The 10664-nt window shown below is 30.9% G+C and overlaps 1 protein-coding gene across 1 annotated transcript; it reads left to right on the top strand.

The window, feature by feature from the left end:
• Window positions 1–763: 763 nt before the first annotated feature.
• Window positions 764–4636, top strand: LOC114177460 (FT-interacting protein 3-like). The gene is made up of 2 exons (XM_028062810.1): window positions 764–1000; window positions 1721–4636. The coding sequence occupies exon 2, from the start codon at window positions 1887–1889 to the stop codon at window positions 4212–4214; it is 2328 nt and encodes a 775-aa protein (XP_027918611.1). The 5' UTR covers window positions 764–1000; window positions 1721–1886; the 3' UTR covers window positions 4215–4636.
• Window positions 4637–10664: the final 6028 nt, after the last annotated feature.

Below are 10664 nucleotides of genomic sequence, written 5' to 3'. Positions count from 1 at the left end.
TAACTGTTTTCAAAATTGTTTATTACTTTTCACACTATCTTCCAACTTTTTTATTCAACCTCTATTCCCCATTGTATTTTACATGAATTTTTTGGTATACTTTTTATTAATTGTTTAAAACCATTTCTCTTATTTAGCGTTTCTTTCTCTTCTTGATTTTCTAATTTGAAAAAAATTTTAACGGTAAAAAAGAAAAATTATCAAGGTGTGTATCTTAACATTTTTACGAATAACTAAAAAAATACCTCTTATCTTTCGCAAGGCTTAGTAATCATAAATTTAAGATGTGAAAGAGCTATTCATTAAAGTACAACGACTAGACAGTAATGAACTTTAACTAGATATTTTTAATGAATTGTAAATTAACCTTCTGCACTCAAACTTGTTTAATTCATTTGAATATATGTTATTTAAATGACAAGAAATAGAATTCAAATTTAAGTACCTTTTTTTCTAATTTAAAATAATATACATTTTTAAAATTTTTACATTTAAAAGTAATAAGTTTTAATTTATTTTATATAAATTAATTAATTTTTTTTTGTCTAAATTATTTTCAAATACTATTTTTTTAATAAATATGACGTTTTATTTTCAATGAAGAGTAAAATAAGAAAAATGAACATATATGAGTGAATTGTGATGGAGTTACTTAGGGAAGCGAACACACGTGTGAGTACCGACCGTATTGGTTGGCACGCTTGAGGCGGGTCCACCGCCCCTCCACCACCCTGTACAACAACAGAGGTCCAGCCAGCACTGTGCAAAAAGCAAAGAGGGCAACTTCTGTGTATATTTTGCATAGATTCATTAGATCCTAGCCCCACACCACCACCAAACGCAAAACCAAAAACCAAAAAGCACACACCCTCTTTTCTCCTTTCCTCTTCTTCACCCTTATCTCTTCCATCTCACAGACAACACCACCATTTTTCTGCTTTATTTGAAAAAAAACCTAACAAACCCATCCCCATTTCTCAAGAAACCCATCTTCTCAAAGGTAACAACATCTCAGCATTGTACTTCTTAAATCTAAAAATCCCTCCTTTATCTTTCTCTCTTCTTCTACTCCACCAGTTGGGTGCTACCCAAAATTTTCAAGGTTTTTTCTTTTTGCTGAACTAGAAGCACCCATTCGGTAAAAAAAGTTATTGTAAAATCTCTCAGAATGAGAGGAGCACAAACCTGCGTATGATCAGTATATAGATATTTTTTCTACTTTTTTTTTCTTGTTTTTTTTTGGTTAAAATTTCTGTGGGTGAGTTGGGTGGTGTGGAAAGTGCTGAAACTAGAGAAGTAAAGGTAATCCGATGGTGATGTTTGTTTCCGGAAAATAAGTTGTTGAAGGAGTGTCTCAGAATGCAGAAAGTGTGAAACTTTTGAGTGGAACTCCTTCGTTTCATGGTACATTCTGTCGGCAGCTACCTGGGATAATCTAGGTTCAGAATTTTTGTGTCCGTATTTTATGGATTAAAGTACGTTTTGGTCTCGTGATTTTTGTGCTTTTACTAAACAGAATCCGTCCGATCTACAATCTTAACCTTCCACACACATGGTGTTATCGTAGATCTACGCTTGCAACTCTGTTTATTTATGCATTCATTATTATATTTGAGTTCTCTTAACTAGTGTGGTTTGTGTGTTTTAAAGTTTCCCAAATATTTAGGCTACTCGATTTGCCAGCCTGTAACGGCTATTTGACCGTGTTTCTCTTTTTTAGGCTCCTCGGAACCGTTGTGCTTTTATTTCTTTTAAAGCACAACTGTTCCTTCCTACGAGTGGAAGGAAGTGTGGAACATTGAAGATTTGAAATAGTTGTGTGTGCCACAGCTTCCGTTGTTATTTTGAGAAAAAAAAAAGGTCTTTGGGTTCTTTGAAGCCAGAAGATGCAGAGGCCTCCACCGGAAGATTTTCTGTTGAAGGAGACCAAGCCCCACCTTGGTGGGGGAAAGGTCTCCGGCGACAAGCTTACAAGCACATATGACCTTGTCGAGCAAATGCAGTACCTTTACGTGAGGGTCGTGAAGGCTAAGGATTTACCTGCAAAGGATGTCACCGGCAGTTGTGACCCTTATACTGAAGTGAAGTTGGGGAACTACAAAGGCACCACACGGCACTTCGAGAAGAAGAGTAATCCTGAATGGAACCAGGTTTTTGCTTTCTCGAAGGACCGCATTCAGGCTTCCATTCTGGAGGTGACTGTGAAGGATAAGGATGTTGTGAGGGATGATTTCATCGGTCGGGTGTTGTTCGACCTGAATGAGGTTCCAAAGCGTGTTCCACCGGATAGTCCTCTCGCGCCGCAGTGGTATAGATTGGAGGATAGGAAGGGTGATAAGGCAAAGGGGGAGCTAATGCTTGCTGTTTGGATGGGCACACAGGCTGATGAAGCATTTCCCGAAGCATGGCACTCCGATGCTGCGACGGTTAGTGGGACTGATGCTCTTGCCAACATTAGATCGAAGGTGTATCTGTCTCCTAAGCTTTGGTATTTGAGGGTTAATGTGATAGAGGCGCAAGACCTGCAGCCGAGTGACAAGGGTAGGTACCCTGAAGTTTTTGTTAAGGCTTCTCTGGGAAATCAGACCTTGAGGACTAGAATCTCTCAGAGCAGGACCATCAATCCAATGTGGAATGAGGATATGATGTTTGTGGCTGCTGAACCATTCGAGGAGCCTCTGATTTTGAGTGTGGAAGACAGAGTTGCCCCTAACAAGGAGGAATCGCTTGGGAGGTGTGCAATTCCTTTACAGATGGTGGAGCGGAGACTGGATTACAAACCTGTGAATACCAAGTGGTATAACATTGAAAAGCACGTTGTTATAATGGAAGGAGAAAAGAAGAAGGAGATCAAGTTTTCAAGCAAGATTCATATGAGGATCTGTCTGGAAGGTGGTTATCATGTTTTGGACGAATCGACTCACTACAGCAGTGATCTTCGCCCAACTGCGAAACAGCTGTGGAAGTCCAGCATTGGAGTTCTTGAACTGGGGATATTGAATGCTCAGGGTTTGATGCCAATGAAGACAAAAGATGGTAAGGGAACAACAGATGCATATTGTGTAGCAAAGTATGGGCAGAAGTGGGTGAGGACAAGGACAATCATTGATAGCTTTGCACCCCGGTGGAATGAGCAATATACTTGGGAGGTTTTTGATCCTTGCACTGTGATTACAATCGGTGTCTTTGATAACTGTCATTTGCATGGTGGTGATAAGGGCGGAGGAGCAAAAGATTCGAAAATTGGGAAGGTAAGAATCCGTCTTTCCACCCTTGAGACTGACCGTGTGTATACACATTCGTATCCTCTTCTAGTTCTTCATCCAAATGGGGTGAAGAAAATGGGTGAAATCCACTTGGCTGTAAGGTTTACTTGTTCTTCTTTGCTTAACATGATGCACATGTATTCACTGCCTTTGTTGCCTAAGATGCATTATATTCACCCACTAACTGTTAGCCAGCTTGACAATTTGAGGCATCAAGCTACTCAGATTGTTTCAATGAGACTGAGTCGTGCGGAGCCACCCTTGAGAAAGGAGATAGTGGAATATATGCTGGATGTGGGTTCCCACATGTGGAGCATGAGAAGAAGCAAGGCCAACTTTTTCAGGATCATGGGAGTTTTGAGTGGACTAATAGCTGTAGGAAAATGGTTTGACCAAATCTGCAATTGGAAAAATCCAATCACAACAGTTCTGATCCATATCCTGTTCATAATATTGGTCATGTACCCTGAGCTTATCTTACCTACAATATTCCTATACCTCTTCTTGATTGGAGTTTGGTACTATAGATGGAGGCCAAGACACCCTCCTCACATGGACACTCGTCTCTCTCATGCAGATTCTGCTCACCCAGATGAACTTGATGAAGAGTTTGACACATTCCCAACCACCAGACATTCAGACATCGTGAGAATGAGATATGATCGGCTTAGAAGCATTGCTGGGAGGATTCAGACAGTGGTTGGTGATTTGGCCACACAAGGGGAGAGGCTGCAATCTTTGCTCAGCTGGAGGGACCCAAGAGCAACTGCACTCTTTGTGATTTTCTGTCTGGTTGCTGCCATTGTTCTCTATGTCACTCCATTCCAGGTTGTGGCACTTCTCACTGGAATCTATGTATTGAGACACCCCAGGTTCCGCCACAAGCTTCCTTCGGTGCCTCTCAACTTCTTCAGAAGACTGCCTGCAAGAACTGATTGCATGCTCTGATTCATGGATACTGCACAAACTACATATGGAACCTGCTTTGCTTTCATTGTTCAGCACCAGATTTTGTGGATTTGCATTTCATTATGTCATAGGATTTTCTGTTTTTGAACTTTTGAACTTCGTGGTAGTAGTTAAATTTGTAATTTTGTAGGCTGTGAGTTGAAATTAACTTGTGTTCAATCAACTTGGTGTTTAATCAGATGCAGTGAAGTTTCTCAAATGGGAGTTTGAACCTACCCTACCCCCTCAAATGGTTTCTGATATTGAGGTGAAGTGATTACTGATTTATGTTACTACTTGTTTTTGTTTATTGATGGAGACCTTGTTATGGAGTTTTCTGAACATTTTTTATAGTCTATGATTTGGACCTCTGTAATGTTCTGACTACACTATGGTATTTTTGTATAAAGATAGATAACGAATACATGTGGGCAAAGATATCTCTCTCATTGTGATACTAAAATAAAGATGCATAAATTAGTTGTTTTATGACATTTGTTTGGACCGCAACATTAAAATAAACAAGTTACATATTATAATGTATGTACTGTACATGTTAGTGTATGTGTGTATGTTGATGTGCAATATTTTATTTGTTATTAGAGATTATTTACTACTTTTGTCTGAGAGGACAATAATTCTATCAGAGGACAGACATGAATGCTTCCGCAATAATTGGGTCTTTCTTTTATTTCTGGCCAATTGTTTGAACTGCTATTATTTTTTTGCGAAAGATGTTTTGATGGTTCAATAGCTGGATTCACTTGTTTGTAAATAGGATTCGAAATCTGTTTATTAAATTTATTTTACATGATTGCTGCATTACAAAAACCAAGTGTGAGTGTGTATTTATCTACAGATTTGTTTTATTTATGCATCTGGATATTTTTACAGGTAACATGTATAATTTCATATTTTGATATTGACGTAACTGTTTGTTTCTCGTTCAAGATATTTATTCCATTTGAGTGAATATAATGAGATATACAGAAAAAAAGATAGCAATTGAAGTTTGGTCTTGTTAAACATGTAAAATGCAAATTTTTGAGTGATTAAAAAAAATAATTAAATATGTTTTTTTGTCTTTTAACTTTTAGTGAAAATTAGTATTAATCTTTTTTAGAAATCTTGAATCAATTTACTACCTATTTTTATAAATGTGTGAATTTAATTTTTTAAACTACATTTTTTTAAGTGTATTTAACGTTTTAAATATGTTTTTGAACTAACATTAAGTGAATATATATTAAATGCAAACATTAAAAAAATTTAATAAAAGTTGATTAAAAAGATTAAAGTCACACATTCACGTAATTGAGTGAGTAAATTGATTTCTAATTTTCAAAAAAAATTAATACTAATTTTTACTAAAAATTAGAAGATACAAAACATATTTAATTCTTAAAAAGATTACAAATTAGAATATACGGAGGGAAACGTATTATTTTGTAGCGACGTGAATTTATTTTTAAGGAATATGTATAAATTTTCAACTTATTAAAGAATATGATTTAATATCTTAGAGATTAATTATATACTCACTTAGAGATCAGATTCAACATATCTGCTCTTATATTTAATATATAATTTAATTACAACAGCTTGATATATAAAAATCAGCTAAACTTATCCAATAGCATGTTTAACGGCATCAACGTCATCCTTAATAAACATTTATTTAGTGTTATATTTATTTCTTGTTATAATTGACACCTTAATTCATAGTAAAGATATTTATTCTCACATGATCATTCAATTACAAAATAATAATAAAAAAAAGGAAAAGTTAATTATTTAAAAAAAAATCACGCTATTTAACTTAACATTTTAATCAATCGTTCCATTGCCTTTAAAAGATATCACAAACATAAACACTTGGGTATATCTCTTGTACGTTTAACAATTGTATTCACTATGGTATAGATCTTACCTAGCAAATTCTTATAATAGAGTAATAATGTATACAAAAGTTTAAATTGATTTCCAATACCTTTTTACTTTTACTTATATAACTTAGGTTATCATAAACTTAGTAATACTAAATTTAAACATCTTATCATAACAATTCAATTTAGTAATTCGTAAATATTCACATCTTTTCAAACAAGGAATTATTGAGTAATCATTAGTCATTCAAACAAAATTTTCAATTTAAAAACATAAAGAATTAGTTTTGCCCTTTCTCATTCAAACTACCAATGATCACTTTACCATTTAAATGTTATTGCTTGAACAATATATGAGGAGTTGACTAAGGAGTTGGTGACACAAATAATTTTTCCCTATTTCAATATTAATTGCACAAATAACTTGTCCCTTAAGCAATATAGGCATGTAAAAAAAAAAAAAAAAACTAAACATCCCTATTTCAATACCAATGGAGTGACTAACTTATTTCTTAAGCATAATAGGTAAATGTCAACAAAACACAAACAAACTCAATTTGACCTAAAATTCAACTCTTTTCATTCACAAGTTTTTCCATATAATTTATTGTTCAAAATTAAACATGTTTTAGATGACCTAAAAAACTTCTTTAAACAAAAGAAGCAACATAAACTCAAATGAGAATAATTTTAAGTATGTTATTTCTAACTTAGTTTTTTATATGTCTTTTCCAGTTTCTGATTTTTATAGACGTGGAAGGACTTGTTGTTCTCTCCTCTTTGTTTCTTCTACCCATCTCTTACTTTTTTTTTCAAAGAAATCTTTGTTTATTTCTTTTTCATATCTTTACATGCTGTAAATTAGTTTAAGTTATTTGTGTTTTTAGGTCAAAGTACATGTATGGACAAAATGTGGCTCTTGTACTCCTACTCCACTCCACTCAACTTTACTCTTCCCCAACAAAGCAACATGGAGCACTTCTTCCTGCTTTTCTCTTCTTTTCTCTTCATGCTCCTACAAACTTACACTTATGTTAAAAGTAGATACATATAAAGCCACTTTTTTCTTTAATAATTGAACCCATTGTGAACAAATAATTACAACTATCTACACATATCATTCATAACAATCCATATCAATCAAAAGTATCATTATACACACAGGTTTTTTTTTTCACCTTATTTATACAAGTCACAATCTTAAGCATATTTTGCTTCATCTAAATTAGAGTCTTAGTTAGCATCATCATATCTATAAGTTTTTGATATATTTTGATTTTCAAATTTAAAATATGAGTATATATATATAAACATAGTTTTTTTAACTTAAAAATACTAATGTTTTTTAATTGTTCAAACTAACAAGGGATTATCACTCAATCAATTACAAGATTAATTGTAGTATGTCTTAGGCTCAAACACTTATCAAAACTAGGATATTCTGTCACTCTCACCATATAATCACTTTACTCTATGTGAGTGTGAATGATTACTAAGAGTTAAGAATACCTTCCTTATCTAAACATCTCTTATATCAAGGCATACACTAACCACACCATGATCAAGAATTTTTCTCAAAACTCTTTCATCATTAAAATACTACACATTATCTCAAAACAATTATCATCTCATACTTTATCATAAGTTCTTGTCCACGAGTCGTCGGTTTTTGTTTTTTCCTATTTTAAAAATACATTGTTAGGCTACTTACAAGCAAAAGAGAACAAAATAATTTTTTAAAATAAATCAATTTAGTTAGAGGAGGTAAATATTTTAACAATTTAATTTGAATTTTATTTGAATATAGTCTTTTATTAATATTAAAAAATTAATTCTATAAATAAAATAAAATATATTTATATTTTGATTTTTAAGAATAATATAATCTTAAGAAATAATATGATAAGAACATTGAACTTAATAAAAGGCAAGTTGGCCAGACTAACAGGAATATCGGGTGAAACACCTAGCTGCATAACTCATTTTTGCACCTTTAATGAAAACGTAGTTTAGATAACTAAATTATTTAGTTTTTTTAAAATAATTCAACTTTAGGAATATATAGTGTAGTTAATTGAAATAAAAAGTATAATTTTCAGTATAATTTTGTTTGGGTCAATTTCTCTTTTATTTCTTTATTTCAGTACAATTTTATATAATTTAGATCAAATATATTCTTAATTCTTAATTTCTAAAGTGAAATTCAATTTTGTATATGTTTCGAACCTTATTCGGTTTGATTTTTAAATTTTAAAAATAAATAATATAATCATTTTAATATGATTGAGTTAATTTTTTTTACGTCATATGTTGATTAAGATGTTTGACACATTCCAACTTCCAACTTAAATGTCAACAAAATTATTTAAGTGATAAAAAAAGTTGAACATTGTTGAATTAAAAAATATATATTTATCATTTTTAAAATTTAAAAAATAAAATGTATTAAATTTGAAAATTTAAACGAATTCTAATTTTACATAAAATTTAGGATTACAAACATATTTAATTTTATAACGGTTACATTCAATTGTTTATATGAGAAAAAAAAAATGTAAATTCTTTATTTTTTTTGTTTGTTATTTTTTTTCTGAACATTTATTTTATTAACAAAAAATGAAATTACTAAAATATTTTATTTGAGAAAAAAAAATATAATTTAATAACTACAATGGTTTCTCTTAAAAAATTTATATTTATTTACACTAATTTACTTCTATTTTCTTTTTCTATCCCCTTGTTACACAGGAATAAAAAAAAGGCTGTTTTATAAACTTACTACAAATTTCTGAAAATATTATTCAAAATATATTAAAGAATTTATAAATTACATGTTTCATAATTATTCTAAAAAAATTAAATATACGGAATTTCAAAGGAGAATTCCAAAATGGTAACTCTGTCATGCGGTGATCCAATATGAGCTCCTATGTTGGGTTAGAACCCACTCGTTCATGGGGGACTTTCTTTTTGCATTCCTTAGAGGCCCATTCCATGATGTTTTTAGATAAAAGAACGGTTGTTACTTTCTGCACCCCGATTAAATTTCTTTCTGCCACCATCATTCCAGATTCTATTTTCTGCAATGGATTAAATCAATTTCTGGAAAGTTTTTTCTAAAAAATACTCACTTACTATTTAGGAAGATTCTCACCCACTTCTATTTTAAAAGATTTTCTAAATAAATTGTAATTGAAATATAGTTATGTGAAAGATATAATTAGAGTTTTAGTTTTTTTTTTTTAATTTAATTTTTTCTTTTTACTATTGGAACAAAACTCGGTAAAGGTTTTCAGAAAAGATATCGTAATATGGAGACCATAAGAAGTGATTTGATGATAAGTTATTAAATCTTAGTTTAGAAAATTAAAGAGAGTGGTTAAGTTTTTCTTTGTTTTGAAAATCGCATTTATTTAATTACTACGAATCGCATTTATTTAATTATCATAATGGATTAAAAATTACTACGAATCGTATTTATTTAATTATCAAAATAAAAATACATAATTTACTGGGAAAATACTTAAAGTTCTTTATAAGACAATAGAGAGGATACTACCACGCACAAACTATTCTATTATACAATTCACATCATTCATAAATGAAAGTAAAGATTGATATATAATTATTCCAAGTACATGACTGAGACTAACTCTATTGAAGATTTTCAAGTCTTCAAGATTAGTATTATCAAGCACACCGTACCTTTATATTTATACATTTTGGTATTAAAATATCTTAATCCTCATATTTCAAAATTAAACTCTTAAAAGTGATACATTATTTGCTCTTATTAGGCAGTGATAAGCATTCAGATTCATAACATGCATCAAACAATATACTCAACTCATACAAAATAGTGTACAAAAATATCAAAAACTGGTTTATTTTTTAAATTATTAATTCATTACATATTTAATGAAATATGAAATTTTAACATATTTTAATTCTAAAATAATATATTTACTTTAAATTGTTTTGAAGATAAAATTATTTAAAAATATACTAATTATAAAACGTATAAACATACAAATTGTTTTCTTAAAAAATGAAATTTGATTTAAAATTCAATTTAATTATTTAAACTTGTATCTATAAAATTTAAACAAATTCTGCTCAGAAAATATAACTTTAGATTTCATTTCAATATAATTATTTAATTTTAGAATAAATTTTTAAAATTTCATTCTATGTAATACTTCTAGTATCATATATTTATAAAAGTAGATGTTGACATAAATTGTTTAAATGGAAAATAATTAAGAATGAAATAGAAAAGAAAATACAATAATTAATGAATGGATTTGAAGCACACAGTAGCAGTGAATAAACAGTCAAAACACGGCAACACTGTTGTTGAGCCACCCTGCTTTCTCTGACCCTATATTTCCAAAACTTTCTCTTCCCTTTTCTCTTTTTTAAGCTTATTTCCAATTCTATTCAACAATACAATTCAAAAACAAGGTTCACCAATCATAATTATCATCCCTGAACAAGAGTTACAAACATGACACGTGTAAGGTCAAAAAATTCTATTTCTAAATGCGCACACATTTTCATTCAG

Source organism: Vigna unguiculata, chromosome 1 (genome assembly GCF_004118075.2).
Source record: "Vigna unguiculata cultivar IT97K-499-35 chromosome 1, ASM411807v1, whole genome shotgun sequence".
Lineage (NCBI taxonomy): Eukaryota > Viridiplantae > Streptophyta > Magnoliopsida > Fabales > Fabaceae > Vigna > Vigna unguiculata.
The sequence above is the reverse complement of the archived record's forward strand: the minus strand, read 5'-3'. Positions and strand labels throughout refer to the sequence as shown.